This window comes from Thalassophryne amazonica, chromosome 11 (genome assembly GCF_902500255.1).
Source record: "Thalassophryne amazonica chromosome 11, fThaAma1.1, whole genome shotgun sequence".
NCBI lineage: Eukaryota > Metazoa > Chordata > Actinopteri > Batrachoidiformes > Batrachoididae > Thalassophryne > Thalassophryne amazonica.
In genome coordinates this window covers 57,821,767-57,840,567 of record NC_047113.1, presented here as the reverse complement: position 1 = coordinate 57,840,567, position 18,801 = coordinate 57,821,767, and the positions used below count along the sequence as shown (strand labels likewise).

Here is an 18,801-nt window from a genome sequence, read left to right as displayed (position 1 = left end):
ATTAGCATATATTTTTTTAAAGATAGATGAGCTGTGGAGAGTGCCGCTACCTACACATGGTCGTCTCTACCCATTTCTTTGGTTGAATGTATCTTAAATGGTACAAGAGAATATAAGTATTTTTCCCTATAGTCCTGTCCTAAATTTAATTCATTTGTCATCGTCTACATTTTTTCCCATGGCCTCATTGTCCCTTCTTAAAAGAAAATTGAGGCTAACTATAACTTATGCACGTTTTTTTTTCTTTCTATAATTCATTTGTTACCCAGTGGACTTTTTGTCTCTCTCCCCCCCCCCCCTTTCCTCTGGTCTCGGCCTTCCATCTATCACAGTATGGACTGCAAAAGATTCTTGGAGATGAGCGGAGCCTGTTGCTTCTGGCACGAGCAGTTGACCCCAAACAGACGAACATGATGACAGAGATTGTAAAAATCCTTTCTGCTGTCTGTATTATTGGGGAGGAAAATATGTAAGTTGAATTCAGTTTGTATCATCAGTCAGCACACTCTCCTTTTCAGAAATGTTTCCCATACTGACACGATTTTTCATGTGCAGAAAGACTGACAGATAGATGATGAGAATTTATTCTAATAACACAAAACAGTGAAATATAACTACTGGTCAGTCTCTTCACACTGGGTGGTATGTTACCCAGCAAAGACTGCGCTGCGAGTACACGCGGTTACCTGCTGTGTTCCTCTCTGCTGCTTTCGCAGATGACCTCATCTTGTGTAGGAGTCTGTCGAGCCACATGTTCAGATGATGCGGTTTAGCCTTTTTTCATGTGCTGAACTACACGCCGCGGTTTGCTTCAGACAGAAAACCTTGCTGACGGCTTATAAATTGGATTTGGGGGAGTGTTTTTATTGTTTCTTACAAGACTGGAATAACAATGGCGTTTCAAAGTCGGTCTGCACACAGTGGTGGAATCGCACTCGCGCTTTCTGTTGGAGAAACTGATTTCAGCAATTTGACATCTTTGACCACACAAATGGGTCTTTCACAGACAGAGACAAATGGCAATAAAAACACATCTTTGGCAGAGGTAATAATCCTATTTAATGCGGGTGTATTAGTGACCCTGGTCTATGCAGCATTGCTCCTGTCAGACACTTCATGATGATGTACATTCATTATAATCAGCTGTGAGCCACACAAGCCCAACTATACATCTTTAAAAATATAACATGTTTAATATCTTATTGATTTACATATTGGAGAAAAAGTTAGCAAAACAGAAGGTTCCTTGTTTGTGTCCACTTGTACCCATTTGTCATGTACGTACATCTGGAATAGCATCAGGAAGGGCATCCAGTATAAATGTGCAGGTCCATATCGGATCCACTGTGGCAACCCCAATCAAAAGTGGGGAAGAAGAAATTATTATTATCATGTGATGAAAAAAATTCCTGCTCACAGAAAATTTTTTAGATCTTGTCATTATGTATAACAGCATACATTTCCACCAGTTACAACATCAGATGATGTATATGACTGATGTATATGATGTATATATCTATATGACTAAAAAGATTAATCCAGGTTTTGAGTATATTTCTTATTGTTACATGGAAAACAAGGTACCAGTAGATTCTCACAAATCCAACAAGACCAAGCATTCATGATATGCACACTCTTAAGGCTATGAAATTGGGCTATTAGTAAAAAAAAAAAAAGTAGAAAAGGGGGTGTTCACAATAATAGTAGTGCAGCATTCAGTCAATTTTGTGGAACAAACAGGTGTGAATCAGGTGTCCCCTATTTAAGGATGAAGCCAGCACCTGTTGAACATGCTTTTCTCTTTGAAAGCCTGAGGAAAATGGGACGTTTAAGACATTGTTCAGAAGAACAGCGTAGTTTGATTAAAAAGTTGATTGGAGAGGGGAAAACTTATATGCAGGTGCAAAAAATTATAGGCTGTTCATCTACAATGATCTCCATTGCTTTAAAATGGACAAAATAACAGAGACGCATGGAAGAAAATGGAAAACAACCATCAAAATGGATAGAAGAATAACCAGAATAGCAAAGGCTCACCCATTGATCAGCTCCAGGATGATCAAAGACAGTCTGGAGTTACCTGTAAGTGCTGTGACAGTTAGAAGACGACTGTGTTAAGCTAATTTATTTGCAAGAATCTCCCGCAAAGTCCCTCTGTTAAATAAAAGTCATGTGCAGAAGAGGTTACAATTTGCCAAAGAACACTTCAACTGGCCTAAAGAGAAATAGGGGGATATTTTGTGGACTGATAAGAGTAAACTGTTCTTTTTGGGTCCAAGGGCCGCAGACAGTTTGTGAGACGACCCCCAAACTCTGAATTCAAGTCACAGTGAAGACAGTGAAGCATGGTGGTGCAAGCATCATGATATGGGCATGTTTCTCCTACTATGGTGTTGGGCTTATATATCGCATACCAGGTATCATGGATCAGTTTGGATATGTCAAAATATTTGAAGAGGTCATGTTGCCTTATGCTGAAGAGGACATGCCCTTGAAATGGGTGTTTCAACAAGACAATGACCCAAAGCACACTAGTAAACGAGCAAAATCTTGGTTCCAAACCAACAAAATTAATGCCTCACAGATGTGAAGAAATCATGAAAAACTGTGGTTATACAACTAAATATTAGTTTAGTGATTCACAGGATTGCTAAAAAAGCAGTTTGAACATAATAGTTTTGAGTTTGTAGCATCAACAGCAGATGCTACTATTATTGTGAACACCCCCTTTTCTACTTTTTTTTACTAATAGCCCAATTTCATAGCCTTAAGAGCGTGCATATCACGAATGCTTGGTTTTGTTGGATTTGTGAGAATCTACTGAATCTACTGGTACCTTGTTTCCCATGTAACAATAAGAAATATACTCAAAACCTGGATTAATCTTTTTAGTCACATAGCACTACTATTATTCTGAACACTACTGTATTTTTATATAATTACACAAAACTGTAAAGTAATCTTTTGGCATCAGAATGACTTTAACTTGTGACGTCCTGTCCTCAAGTGTTTTATAACATTTACAAGTTAGTGACGTTAAGAACAACAGAGTTAGTAAAAGAAAACGCTGCTGCTTTGAATGTATTTGGAAATGCACTTGCACATCATGGAGAGCTCTGAACTGTAGTTTCCAGTGCAGAGATGTTTTATCAAGCTATTTTCACTGCAGCCAACGTACAACAGTTATCTTTATTCAAAGTATTTGAAACAGATTTTTGAAACCAATGAGACAAAACACAATTATTACTTATGAAAATTGATTCAGCTGAATTTGCCTAATTTATACATTTATTTAGTGCTTGTTCAATTCTGTGACGATTACAAATTTCACCCTCACTGATGTACTCATGCACACACACACAAATGCATGATATCTTTAAGAAATTCCAGGTTGTACAAATGTGCCGTGTGCTCCTCTTTTCTTTGAAAGTACTAAAGTATGAGGTGGTGATCGTTTCTGTGATCATAGCCGTGCTTTAAAATGTGCGTATCTCGTATAAATGACAGCCCAAAGAGCTGAAACTTCACATATTTTGCTCAGAGACGTTTCTGCCAACCAGTGTTTTGGCACTTGCTCGTGTTCAACACCCACTTCGGCTGACAGCATCAAAGGGGAACACGACAAGTTAAGCAGATCTATCTACTTTCTTTTGAAAAATCGTCTGAACTGGCTTTAAAGCCACTCAGTATGCAGCTCTCCAAGCTTGTCTGTGACTTTGTAACCCCTATCACAGAACATGGCCATTCCATTTATCTCCGTGTCAGGATTTCTCCTCACATACATTCCTGTTGGTCAGACCCATGATCTTGCTTGCTCACACAAAAATTTGTTTTATTGTCATGCCAGGTTTTTTTTTGTTTGTTTTTTCCATTGTAGTCTAATAAATATGGAACTGTCTGAGATGTGCGACTGTGCTATTGTACTTGATTCATTATCTGATGCCTTCCAACACATTTCCGCATTTACCCTCAGTCAAGTTGTTTTGGCTTCCCCATTTTTGCTTGGGGTTCCCACAGCACATATGCTGCTATGGAGCTATATGTTGATTTGACATACTTTAAGTTTTATACTGGATGTCCTTCCTGGCTCTTCTCTACTTTACCGTATTTTTCAGGGTATACGAGTATCGTAAGTCACTTTTTCTTTCTCTGTTATCTGCACATTTATTTGGGATTTGCATTGTTGTGGTGTACTGTTTTATTGTTGGAATTTATTTTGTTTAATGCTTTGATTCCTGGGAATTATTACTTTCAATACCAAACGTGATTTTCAGCATATAAGTCACACCGGAGTATAATTCGCAGGAACTCCCAAACTAATAAAAAAAAAAATACTGCAACTTTACACTCTGGAAAATATGGCATAAGGCAATTTGAAATGGGTGGTTTTGAATTGGGAACCTTCTCTTTTGGATGTAAGTGCTCTGACCACTTGCCCACACTGCTTGCTTCTTGTCAGTCTATTTATTTATTCATTAGAACAGATAGGGCAAATTCCATATTGCTCTAAATGCATGGATAGACTACAGCAAGGTTGTACATCATATAGATCTTGATTGGAGTATGCAGGTGATTGTTTGTCTACTCGCTTCTGTAGTTCCATGTCACCACTACATCAGCGAAGTGTTTGCAAGAGAACAGAGGTCCAAGGCTTTACTTGTCTTGGTGCTTCCTCTCTTTCTGTATGGTTTTGGAACTTTGCCACTAACCAGTGGTTAAAGGCAACGACAAGATGTCTTTGGTACTTGGACTCTTTATAGGATTCTTGGGTACCACTGGAATGACTTTGCAATAAATGAGTGGTTAGGTAGCAAGGATGAGGAGTATCGTTTACCCTGTGAGGGAACATCAGATGTGCCCATTTGGCCATGTGTCGCATGGTTGTGATCCAAGTGGGCCAGTGTTGAGGAATCCATTGGCTGAAGAAGATTATGGGCATGCCCACGTTTTACCTAGATTTGTCAGGTAGACTGGTACTTTCGAGAGTTGGGGATTGACCAATTATCTGCCTGGATGATTTCTATCCAGGCATACATTCCGAGACCCAACGTGGCTCTGTGGTGTGATAGATGTGGCAATGTGCAGCTCCACTGGTGCATTGTTTTAGACCTGAGTGTAGAATACTCGTAGGCATTAATTGTTCCTTACTAATTGTTGTGAAAGTGTAGGAACACGGACCCACAACAGGGGGCGCAAATGAACGGACAATGGAGTAAGTCAAAATAACAACGCTTTACTGTTGTGAATGTGCACAACGAATACAACCAATCACGGAAATGGGCAACAGTCAATTCACAAAAGTGTCGTGTGGGCAGTCTCGAAGATAGGAGATGCCTCTCCAAGGTAAGACCGGAACCACACGGCTTCCTCCGCCACAGGACCCCGGGAATACTGGAGCCGCCAAGTCCCGAACTCCCAGGTGGCCACTGCCTCCGCGTGTCGGACCTGGTACTGCTGGCGAGGAACAAAGAACAGTTAAATGGGGGCGCGTTTGCACCCAGGACTCCGAACAGCAGGGAAGTTACCTCCACCTCTCGTTGGAACAGTAATCCACAAACTAAGCACAAATCCAAAAGGATACACTCCGTCAGCTTTGATACGTTACCTCTCAGGTAGAAACGATATCTCGGCAATGAGGTGGAGATGCCGTCCTGCTGATATACCCCACTGATGATTGCTGTCAGCTGTCTCAGGTGATGGGTGACAGCTGTCACCTTGGCTGCTCCCGTGAGGCGGCGGTGGTGCCTGGAGCCCGCACTCCAGGCAGGGCGCCCTCTGGTGGTGGTGGGCCAGCAGTACCTCCTCTTCAGCGGCCCACACAACAGGACCCCCCCCTCAACGGGCGCCTCCTGGCGCCCGACCGGGCTTGTCCGGGTGGCGACGGTAGAAGTCGGCCAGGAGGGCCGGGTCCAGGATGAAGCTCTTCTTCACCCAGGAGCGTTCTTCGGGACCGTACCCCTCCCAGTCCACCAGATATTGAAAGCCCCGGCCCATCCGTCGGACGTCCAACAACCGGCGCACTGTCCAAGCCGGCTCGCCATCGATGATCCGGGCCGGAGGTGGTGCCGGACCGGGTGTACAGAGGGGCGAGGTGTGATGGGGCTTGATCTTTGACACATGAAATACTGGATGGATCCGCAGTGAGGCTTCGGCTTCCAGCGGGATTGATGACCTTGAGAATCTTAAACGGACCTATGTATCTGTCTTGCAGTTTTGGGGAGGCCACTCGCAGTGGAATGTCCTTGGTGGACAACCACACTTCCTGCCCGGGGCGATACGTAGGGGCCGGGGTGCATGGGTCTTCGCCCTCATCCGGGCCTTCAACAAAGCAGAACGGGCGGCACGCCACACCCGACAGCACTTCCGCAGGTGGGCCTGGACCGAGGGCACACCGACCTCTCCCTCAACCACCGGGAATAATGGGGGCTGATACCCCAAACACACCTCAAAGGGGGAGAGGCCGGTGGCTGATGACACTTGACTGTTGTGGGCGTACTCGATCCAGGCCAGATGAGTACTCCAGGCCGCCCGCTCTGCTTGCCCGTTGGTCTGGGGGTGATACCCGGATGAGAGACTGACCATGGCCCCCAGTTCCCGGCAAAAGCTCCTCCAGACGTGCAAGGAGAACTGGGGACCGCGATCGGAGACGATGTCTGATGGTATCCCATGCAGGCGGACGACGTGGTGGACCAGGAGGTCCGCTGTCTCCTGGGCCGTTGGGAGCTTCGGGAGGGCCACGAAGTGGGCCGCCTTGGAGAATCGGTCCACTATCGTGAGGATGACGGTGTTTCCCTGGGACGGCGGGAGGCCCGTGACAAAATCCAGGCCGATGTGGGACCAGGGGCGATGAGGCACAGGCAGCGGCTGTAGCAGTCCCGGAGCCTTGCGATGGTCGGCCTTGCCCCTGGCGCAGGTGGTACAGGCCTGGATATAGTCCCGGACGTCGGCCTCCAGGGACGCCCACCAGAAGCGCTGCCGGATAACTGCCACGGTTCTTCGCACCCCTGGATGACAGGAGAGCTTAGAGCCGTGACAGAAGTCCAGGACTGCAGCTCTTGCTTCTGGTGGGACGTAAAGTCTGTTCTTTGGTCCAGTCCCGGGGTCCGGGCTTCGTGCCAGGGCCTCCCGGACGGTTCTCTCTACGTCCCAGGTGAGGGTGGCCACGATAGTGGACTCCGGGATGATGGGTTCCGATGGATCCGACAACTCCGTTTTGACCTCGTCTTCGTGTACCCGGGACAAGGCATCCAATTTCTGGTTCTTGGTCCCGGGCCGGTAGGTGATACGGAAGTCAAAACGGCCGAAGAACAGTGACCAGCGGGCTTGCCTGGGATTCAGCCGCTTGGCGGTCCTGATATATTCCAGGTTCCGGTGGTCAGTGAAAACCGTGAATGGCACGGACGTTCCCTCCAACAGGTGTCTCCACTCTTCAAGAGCCTCTTTCACCGCAAGGAGTTCTCGGTTGCCGACGTCATAGTTCCGTTCAGCCGGGGTCAACCTGCGGGAAAAATAGGCACACGGATGAAGGACCTTATCGGTCTTCCCACTCTGGGACAGCACAGCTCCTATCCCTGAGTCCGAGGCGTCCACCTCAACCACTAACTGGCGACTAGGATCGGGCTGCACCAGAACGGGTGCAGACGAGAAGCGCCGTTTCAACTCCTTGAACGCGGCATCGCAACGATCCGACCAGGTGAAGGGGACTTTTGGTGAGGTCAGGGCTGTCAGGGGGCTAACAACCTGACTGTAGCCCTTAATGAACCTCCTGTACAAATTCGCAAAGCCGAGGAACTGTTGCAGCTTCCTACGGCTTGTGGGTTGGGGCCAGTCTCTCACCGCCGCAACCTTGGCCGGATCAGGAGCGACGGAGTTGGGGGAGATGATGAACCCCAGGAAGGACAAAGAGGTGCGGTGAAACTCACACTTCTCGCCCTTAACAAACAGCCGGTTCTCCAATAACCGCTGCAGGACCTGACGTACATGTCGGACATGGGTCTCAGGATCCGGAGAAAAGATGAGTATGTCGTCTAGATATACGAAGACGAATCGGTGCAGGAAGTCCCGCAAGACATCATTAACTAATGCTTGGAACGTCGCTGGAGCGTTGGTAAGACCGAACGGCATGACCAGGTACTCAAAATGACCTAACAGGGTGTTAAATGCCGTCTTCCACTCGTCTCCCTTCCGTATCCGAACCAGGTGATACGCATTCCTAAGATCAAGCTTGGTGAATATCTTGGCTCCATGCAGGGGCGTGAACACCGAATCCAACAAGGGTAAGGGGTATCGGTTACGAACCGTGATTTCGTTCAGCCCCCTGAAATCGATGCATGGACGTAATCCGCCATCCTTTTTCCCCACAAAAAAGAAACCCGCACCCATCGGGGAGGTGGAATTCCGGATCAACCCGGCAGCCAAAGAGTCCCGGATGTAGGTCTCCATTGATTCGCGTTCAGGTCGTGAGAGGTTGTACAGCCTACTGGACGGGAACTCAACGCCTGGAACCAAATCAATGGCACAATCATACGGGCGGTGCGGGGGAAGGGTGAGCGCCAGATCCTTGCTAAACACCTCTGCAAGGTCATGGTACTGCACCGGCACCGTCCCTAGATTGGGCGGGACTCTGACCTCCTCCCTGGCCTGGGAACCGGGAGGAACCGAGGAACCTAAACATACCCGATGGCAGGTTTCGCTCCACTGAACCACTACCCCGGACGGCCAATCGATCCGGGGTTTGTGTTTCAACATCCAGGGGAAACCTAAAATCACACGGGAGGTGGCCGGAGTCACGAAAAACTCGATCTCCTCCCGGTGATTCCCCGACACCACCAGAGTTACTGGTGGTGTCTTGTGAGTGATTGGAGGGAGTAGGGAGCCATCTAGCGCCCGTACCTGCACAGGCGAGGTAAGCGCCACCAGAGGGAACCCTATCTCCCTGGCCCATTGGCTGTCTAGCAAATTCCCTTCTGAGCCCGTGTCCACCAGTGCTGTGGCCTTCAGGGTTAAATCCTCATAAAGGATTGTAACTGGGAGTCGTGTGGCGATGTGAGTGTGTCCCACGTGAATGTCTCGGCCCACCCCTAGCCCAGTTTCTAGGGGCGGGCGTTGGTGTTTAACCGCTCGGGGCAGTCTCTTAATTGATGCTCAATCGAGCCACAAACAAAACACGCCCCGCGGGCCAGCCTCCTTTGTGTACCCGGTGCCCTAAGTGTTGCCCTACTCGTGTCCATAGCTTCGTCAGCAGGGGGGGCTGTAACCGCACGGAGCGCAGGGGCCGTGGAGCGTGGGGAGGGCGGAACGCGGTCGGAACCGGAAGGGAGAGGGACGACGCGTGCCTGGCCACGCCCTTCGTCTCGTTCCCGACGGCGCTCATCTAACCGATTGTCTAATCGTATGACAAGATCGATTAGCCCATCTAAATCCCGCGGTTCGTCCTTAGCCACCAGGTGCTCCTTGAGGACCAACGACAGTCCGTTTACGAAGGCGGCGCGGAGGACAGCGCTATTCCAGCCGGACCTCGCAGCCGCGATGCTGAAGTCGACTGCATAGGCAGCTGCGCTCCGGCGCCCCTGTCTCATTGACAGCAGCACGGCTGAAGCGATCTCTCCTCTATTAGGGTGATCGAACACTGTTCTGAGCTCCCTCTCAAACCCATCATATGTCAGAAGGAGCCGTGAACTTTGCTCCCAGAGCGCTGTAGCCCAAGCGCGTGCCTCACCACGAAGCAGGGGGCGCGCTTCCACCTGCGCGGCGAGAGCCTCCACCCTGCGGTTCAGGAGGACGTTCTGCTCGGTCATCAAATCCAACCGAGTCGTGAAAGCGGTGAGGATCCGCTGCAACTCACCGATTACCCCTCCTGCGGACGCCTGTGCGCCCTGTTCTTCCATTGGCCGTTCAACAGCCGGTTGACGCCCCTCGGGATCCATGACGCTGGCCGAGATATCCTGTTGTGAAAGTGTAGGAACACGGACCCCCAACAGGGGGCGCAAATGAACGGACAATGGAGTAAGTCAAAATAACAACGCTTTACTGTTGTGAATGTGCACAACGAATACAACCAATCACGGAAATGGACAACAGTCAATTCACAAAAGTGTCGTGTGGGCAGGCTCGAAGATAGGAGACGCCTCTCCAAGGTAAGACCGGAACCACACGGCTTCCTCCGCCACAGGACCCCGGGAATACTGGAGCCGCCAAGTCCCGAACTCCCAGGTGGCCACTGCCTCCGCGTGTTGGACCTGGTACTGCTGGCGAGGAACAAAGAACAGTTAAATGGGGGCGCGTTTGCACCCAGGACTCCGAACAGCAGGGAAGTTACCTCCACCTCTCGTTGGAACAGTAATCCACAAACTAAGCACAAATCCAAAAGGATACACTCCGTCAGCTTTGATACGTTACCTCTCAGGTAGAAACGATATCTCGGCAATGAGGTGGAGATGCCGTCCTGCTGATATACCCCACTGATGATTGCTGTCAGCTGTCTCAGGTGATGGGTGACAGCTGTCACCTTGGCTGCTCCCGTGAGGCGGCGGCGCCCTCTGGTGCCTGGAGCCCGCACTCCAGGCAGGGCGCCCTCTGGTGGTGGTGGGCCAGCAGTACCTCCTCTTCAGCGGCCCACACAACACTAATGGCACAAATGGACACCGTGTTTAAGGAAAACGGCTGTGCAGAGACGTACAGAGTAGGCGTGTGGAGATTAATCGATACGAATCGGTATCTAGATACAAACTTGCGCGATGCAGGTGCATTGATTCATTCAGTGTACATCAATTCAGTTGACCGGTGAAATTGTGATGCATCGCTCACTGCCTGCTTGCATCGATTTTTTTTTTTTCCGAGGCACATTAAATGCACCATGGACGGAAGCCAGAAAGCACATTTCTACCACAACAAATATGATGACATCAATAGCCTTTTTGCTTAACGATTCCCTTATCGGTCCTTCAGTTCGGGACATCAGAACGGTCGTTTTTTTTAAGGTGTTTATCGGGAAAATGATCATTTCTCTACGTTGATTGAAGCAACGAAGCAGCGGTTTGATCTGCTGTACGCTGGTTCTCTGCTTTGCTGGTTTTCAGAAGCGGCAAGTTCGCAATGTCTTCATTAACCCCTCTCAAAACTGTTATGTGCAGACGCGGGTTGAGGAGCGGACCAGCGTCTGACTGAACCCAGCGCTAAATAACCAGAAAGCGGTTCCAAAAACAAAACAGTTTTATTTCCCTCCTGTGCAATAATTGGTGTACAACATAAATATTTGGTTGTCTGGCGAAGTGAAGGACGGCGCTCTCTCCAGCGCCCAAATGGATCGAAGCCCGACGCTTCTGGACCCAGACTCACCGCCGAACACCCCCCAGGTGGATACGACAAACTGACTCTGTGAAGGATGGAAAAGGTGAGGTAAGTCAACAGAGCTACAACAAATATCCTTCAGAGGCACACACCATCAGCAACACATTCAGGTCTGAATTTAAGCTTTATGTAAATGAGCAGCTTCTCACAACAGGTGGAGGATCATCATTCCGTACGCCACGGCAGTGAGAAGCAAACTGCACAATTCTCATCACTGTTCAAATATACTGCGTAACAAAATACCAAACTACTGTTAACACTTATTCAGACAATCATCACCTCTGATGTGTGCTGACAGCATGTGTCCCTCACCCGTCCTCCTTCACAGGCACGATGTGTCAAACCCTGGCGCAGTCCTCAGCGTCTCACAAACGAACGTCACAAGGTCGAGTTCCCGGCAATTCTGCTCGAATCACTCATGGCTTAAATGCAGAACGCCATCTCATTATCTGCTTCAGCTGAAAGTCTTGAAGTTTGCACGTGAGCATCATCCACAGGTGCTGCAAGTCATTAGGCCTGCACGTGAACATACTCCACAAGTGCAGCCAATAATGCTAATGAGGGTGAAGGATTCTTCTGCCAGCACCTTCTCCACAGACAAAAACCAGTTTGCATACCACCTGGAGAGCAAAGAAAAGAAAACAACACCAAAATGTCCAGCCAAACCCCCAACACACAACACAAAACCATTTAAAGATGTCAATCGTGAGTCACCTTTGTGTGGATGAAAGTCACGAGCTGAGACTCTTGTCTTGTTGCCAGTAAGAAATGAGAATCGTCCTCTGTTACACAATGGTTCTCTGGTGTGAGCACCAGCCGGTGCATAAACTGAAGTTGTCCATCAGGTAATGGAAATAATAATAATAATAGTAATGATAATAATAATATCCTCTGTTTTGTGGGACTAAGAGCACAGCTCCAAAGAGCCGCACACATTTCAGTTGATATTAAAAACTTCAGAGCAAAACGCTGTTTTAAATCAAATGACACGTCTTTCCAAACGTTATGATACAAACAATAAACTACAACCGACCAAAAGTGGGGTTTTTTCCCCCCAAAATGAGACCTCCTCGGTTTTTTATGAATTATATCCTGACGTGGAGCGCAGCCGGCTGAAGAGCTCAGCTCAGAGTCTATGGAGTTACATTTGTGTCAGTAATATCTGAAAGGAAATGCTTTTGACAAAAACTACATATTTTGTTTCTTCCTATTTCTGTCCAGAGATCAAGGATCTATTATGTACATCAAAGATCCACTGACCGTGTACAGATTTTACTTATATCCAGAAATGGTGATGGTCTAGTGTTTAAAGCATTGGGCTTGAGATCAGAGGATTCTCGGTTCAAATCCCAGCCTGATCGGAAAGCGCTTTGAGCATCTGATGCAGATGGAAAAGCGCTATATAAATGCAGTCCATTTACCATTGATCAAGGACCCAGTGACTATGTACAGATTTTACTTATGTCCAGAGAACAAGGATCCAGTGACCAATTTCATATTTATGTACTTCAAGACTCAATAAAATGCTGTTGACATAGGAAACCTGCAGAGCCTACTTTTAGTACACAGAAAATTCACAGGTATTGATAAGGGAATTGCTAAAGAATCGTATCGATAAGTGGAATCGATAATGGCATCGATATCGATAAAATCTTATCAATACCATCCCTAATCGTATTGCATCGTATCGCATTGTGAAGAATTGAATCGCCATCAAATACATATCGAATTGCATCGATTCGGGAACAGGGGTGAATCGTATCACATTGTACCCTCAGTATCATCGTATATCGCTATATTATCATATCTCTGGTAGTGTATCGAGGTGCGTATCGAATTGTTGTCAGTGATGAGATTCACAAACTTAGTACAGAAACATCCTGGATGAAAACCTGCCCAAGAGTGCCCTTGACCTCAGACTGGGGAGATAGTTCATCTTTCAGCAGGACAATGACCCTAAGTACTCAACCAAAATATCAAAGGATTAGATTCAGGACAACTCTGTGAATGTCTTTAAGTGGCCCAACGGGGCCCAGACCTGAATCTGATTGAACATCTCTGGAGAGATCTGAAAATGGCTGACAAAGTGAGGAACCTCAGAGTAATTTTTGATCCTACATTGTCCTTTGACCTCCACATTAGAAATATTACGAGGACTGCTTTCTTCCACCTGTGAAATGTAGCGAAGATTCGCCCCATCCTTTCTATGGCTGATGCTGAGACCCTGATCCACGCTTTTATCTCTTCTAGATTTGACTACTACAATGTTCTATTTTCTGTTTTACCGCAGTCCAGCATTAGGGCTCTCCAATTGGTTCAAAATGCTGCTTCCAGACTTTTGACCTGAAGCAGAAAGTTTGACCACATTACACCCATTTTGGCATCCCTTCACTGGCTTCCTGTTCCAGTGAGATCAGATTTTAAAGTCTGCTGCTCGTCTGTAAATTGTTCACGGACTGGCACCTCCCTACCTAGCTGACCTAATTAAACCTTACGTACCGGCCCGGACTTTGCGTTCTCAGGGTGCAGGACTACTGTGTGTCCCTAGGGTGAATCAGAAGTCTACGGGTCATAGAGGTTTCTCTTATCGTGCCCCTGTTCTGTGGAATGATCTCCCTACGCCAATAAAACAGTCAGGTTCTGTGGAGACTTTCAAGTCCTGACTTAAGACACACTTATTTTCCCTTTCATATGGCTAGCATACTGGCAGAGTATAGTTCTACGCTTTTTATTATTTTAATTCATTTTATTAGGAAACAGAGCATGCCGTGGCCTCAACTTTACCTAAATTCTGGGTCTTTTAGTGAAGCTTAGGGCTAGTGGCCGGCGATCACCTTAGTATTTCCTGTTTTTCTTGTTTTTAATGCTGGCAAATTATACTGTATTTCTTGTCTTTCTGATGCCTGATTCTGTTTTTTTTTTTTTTTTTCTTACTCTAAGGTGCAGCTCCATCCAGAGGTGGGTGTGGTATTTGGGCTGGAGACCCTCCTGTCCTGTGCAACAACAGCATTTCCTCTATATTCGTTTTGTGAATTGTTCTGTAATTTATGTCTGTAGCATGGCCCAAGCAGAGGGTCACCCCTTTGAGTCTGGTCTGCTTGAGGTTTCTTCCTCAGAGGGAGTTTTTCCTTACCACTGCTGCTCTGGGGATTAGTAAGGTTAGACCTTACTTGTGTGATGCACCTTGAGGCAACTCTGTTGTGACTTGGTGCTATATAAATGAAAATAAATTGAAAATTGAAATTGAAATATTCAAGAAGGCTGTAATTGCTGCCAAAGGTGCACCAACAACGTGCTGAGCAAAGGATGTACTTATGTGATTTCTTCATTTGTTATTTTTAATAAATTTGCAACAATTAAAAAAAAACCTGTTTCATGTTGTCATTATGGGGTGAGTAGAATTTTGCGGGAAAAAAATATTATTGTTAAAAATAAAAATAAAAAAATCTAAGAAATCATAGCTTTTGGCATGAAGTTCAAAATTGAGCTCAGGTGCCTCCTGTTTCCACTGATCATCCTTGAGATGTTTCTATAACTTAATTGGAGTCCACTTGGGGTAAATTCACTTGATTGGACATGATTTTTAAAGGTACACATATGTCAGAGCACAAACCAAGCATGAAGTCAAAGGAATTGTCTGTAGGCCTCTGAGACAGGATTGTCTCAACGCACAAATGTGGGGAAGGGTACAGAAACATTTCTGCTGCTTTGAAGGTCCCAATGGGCACAGTGACCTCCATCACCCATAAATGGAAGATGTTCAGACCCATCAGGACTCTTCCTAGAGCTGGCCGCCCTTCTAAATTGAACGATCGGGGTAGAATGGCCTTGGTCAGGGAGGTGACCAAGAACCTGATGGTCACTCTGTCAGAGCTCCAGCATTCCTCTGTGGAGAGAGGAGAACCTTCCAGATGGACAGCCATCTCTGCAGCAATCCACCAATCAGGCCTGTATGGTAGAGTGGCCAGACGGAAGCCACTCCTTCATAAAAGGCACACGATAGCCTGCGTGGAGTTTGCCAATCTTTTCAAATCCTAACCACCTCTGCAAGTGAGGTTGATGCACATCGACCAACTGAATCTTCCAAGGTAGATTGCAAGGCTTGAGATGTCTGCTGATAATTGCCAGTCCAGAGTCTGTTCAACAACCGCCTTCAAAATTCAAAAGCACCCAGTATGGCAACATTGCTCTGCTGCTGCAGCCAGGGGCATAAATACACAATAACATCAAATTATACATTGTTAAAACAACTATCATGACAATACATTTTATGCACCCCTACTACATGGTGAAATTTATTAGCATTTCTTTGTTTCATGTAAACATGGAGGTCTCCCATTTTCATGATATTTCGTTGCGGTTCAAGGCCATCACCTGACTGCAGCGGTAAATTCAGTCTATCAGCTTCGTTCTGCTTGCTTAACAGTGGCGCAGGGTTCAGATGCACGTCATTTGTCAAAAAAAGCCTCCACACCAGGTGGTTATTCATATTTCTTTTCACTGCTGTGAAATGCAGCAGTACAGTATTGTGTACGAGACTGAACAGCCCCCTTGTCCCTGCAGGGGAGCCAATCAGGATGGAGATAGTTTTCTCAGCTGAGGAAGCTGATGTAGATAATGTGGTTTTGCAACGACATGCACATTGATTACTGTTTACAAATGTGCTCATTAGCCACATTCTTTTCATTTACTTGCACATGCTTCTGTGTTGGCCAGAAGTTGTCTTTGGTTCACAGGTTTAACTTTGAAATTTTGTTCAAATTGTCTGACCTGCTGAGCTGGCAGGAGACCCAGCTAATACTCTAATTTTCTTATTTTCTTAATAAGCACATTTGGACATCAGCCTGGCAGTCCCTCCAATAATTTCTCTCTATGAGCTATATACAGTCTTTCACAATCATTTTTAACAGGTTCACACATTTGCAATTAAATCACGTTTTTATCTGTATCACCATAGTAATTGTCGTGATCACGTCAAACTTGAATAATGCATCAGTAATCAAATGCTTTTTGAGATAAGCAATGGAGAGCAGTAGAATTTGTCAGACTGACCTCAGACTACCCAAGAAAATGTCCACACCAGTGTGCTAGGGGAGATAAGGTACATTATGTTTGAGCTGGAAATTGTGAGTAAATGTCCTGTCAGTGAGGTGATAAAAGTGTTTGTTGACTTGTTTGCTTATCCCTTGTCCCCTGTTTTCTTCTAGCTTGGATAAGATTCTTGCTGCCATGACAATTGCTGCAGAAAGGAATCATAAAGAGAGATTTGCTTCGATTGTGGAAGGACTGGAGAACCACGAGGCCCAGCAGCTCCAGGTCAGGAATCTTGCCGTGTTGAAGAAACATGAAATATCATTGTGCTACATTATTTTGTGACGTTATGGCGGCTTTTTTTTTTTTTTAGCTTGATTTATGTCGAAGTCCAAGGGTGAATATGCTTGGTTGTCAGTAGGGCAGGGTGGTTGTATCACTCTATCGTCCATCGCTGATGGCTGACTGACATCATGTTATGAAGTCACTGTGGTGATGTCATACCCCACAGCCTGCCGCACAAAGTCAAAAACTGAACCAAGAACTGAGACTCCAAGAAGAGTTCCCCTTCTTCAGAATACACTGAGATAGGTTGGGCCATCGTGAGCTGTGCATGGGCTGAAATTAGGTGGGAAGTTTGGGTCCACTGCAGCATAAATTCCCGGAGGGGGATAACATGCTGCTGGGCCCAGAGCTGCCCGGTGGCCATTGTGGCCTGAAACTCAGTATTCACATTTCATCCATCACACAAAAATTTTACTCCAAGATACCAAAAAGATTTCACCTCCCTGGAGTCACACGGACATGCCCCATGTACTCCAAAAAAACAACTTTTCCTGACTTTTGCAGAATGATGAGGAGGATTCAGTTGGCACAACCTGCTCCAGGCTCTGCTTGAGAAAATCAGCTAAGGTTCACTGTTACTTGGCCTGTTACGGTCAATTCGTGATTCTATATTAATAAATTGCAGGCTCTCCCGTCACACACACATTTCATCATCCATGATGATGTCTTACTGCAGACATTGTGATTTTTTTCAATTTAGTAGACTTTGCACAACACTAGTGGTCAGTACAATTACCATGTATCTTCGCCATGATGACTTGAATTATTATAGGACTTTAAATAGTAAAAGCACCTTTTTTTGTTACCTTTTCTTTAAATCAATTCAAACTGTTCCAAAGTATGAGTTTTATGTTGTACAATGGACAGAAACCTGACAGCATAAAGTGCCGTTTGCACAAATTTGGTTTTGTCACGAATCCCATGTGTAATGCCAAGAAAAACTAAAGCTGACAGTTGTGTCGCTCTGGAAGTCATTTTCCCTTAACCTGAGCACTTCCTGCACATGTTTTCCCCTGCCGTCAACCTCACGACATCCAGCACATGAAGGGACGTGATCATTGGGCACTGGAACACAGCCAGTATTCCATCACCACTGTCCCACTGAAATCCACCTGTGCTGTTAAACATCACAGCAAAAACAGCCCATCCTTTTTGTGAACAGAAAAAAATAATATAATAAAAATACACCCAAGATGTTAGATGTTGAGTTCACCTAAGCTTTCTTATGGCTTTCTTCATTCTCACATTTTATGTTTTTCTTTCTGCCTTTCTCAGTTTTTTTCTTTTTTCTCACATCCTACAAATACTTTCCCCTGCTTTTTTCATGCTGCTGTCAAGTCCCGTCTCAGAGGACTTGGTGCGAAAGGTCATCTAAAGCACAATACCTCTGTTCAATTTCACACGCATCCTTTACTAGCAAGGAAATAGAAAATACAACTGCACTAAAAATACCACTTACAGTTTATTTTTTGTTTGTTTGTATGCATGTTTGTTTGGGGTTTTTTGGTGAATGAAAAGTGGAATTACTTAAGGGATTACTTTTTTAATTGCATGGATTCTGAAGTCATGAAGGAAACTGATGAGGCGAATGAAGGAAAAGAAAGTAGATATTCTTTTATTAGGAAGCTGTTGTTTTTCCGTTAAAATTTGCTGTTAATGAAATGAAGCCCCACTAATTGTGGAGTAAATTAAAATGCTTTGCTGATGCAGGGGCTTCAAGGAAATTAATAGACTTTTATACAAAACCATGGATGGGCTGAAGGACTACACTTTGCTAATGTGATTAAAATGAGTTTTGAAGTAGTTTAGTTAGGGGACGGCAGAAATTTGGCATTCTGACTTTAAGAACTAATTTTAAAACCCAACATAGATACTTACTGCCCTCTCCAAGTCAACCACCTTCCACTCCACAAATAAAAAAAGAGTCATGCTTGAAGAGTGTGATGTAAGCATTAGATTCCATACTGGAAAAGAAAAAGAATTTTTGATGAGCTACAGTACATGCCGTTCTTCACACCCTTAAAATCCTGTGAAGATTTAGTGTGGTTTCTTTTTTTGTATCTTGCTTCTGGTGGC

General features: G+C 45.8%; 1 protein-coding gene across 2 annotated transcripts in view; it reads left to right on the top strand.

The window, feature by feature from the left end:
• diaph2 (diaphanous-related formin 2) overlaps nt 1–18,801 on the top strand; it is a 1,163,737-nt gene that overhangs the window by 371,790 nt on the left and 773,146 nt on the right. For both annotated transcript variants that reach the window (XM_034181862.1, XM_034181863.1), the window contains exons 10-11: nt 333–469; nt 16,557–16,665. In XM_034181862.1, coding sequence (XP_034037753.1) covers nt 333–469; nt 16,557–16,665 — 246 coding nt within the window. The remainder of the gene's footprint in view (nt 1–332; nt 470–16,556; nt 16,666–18,801) is intronic.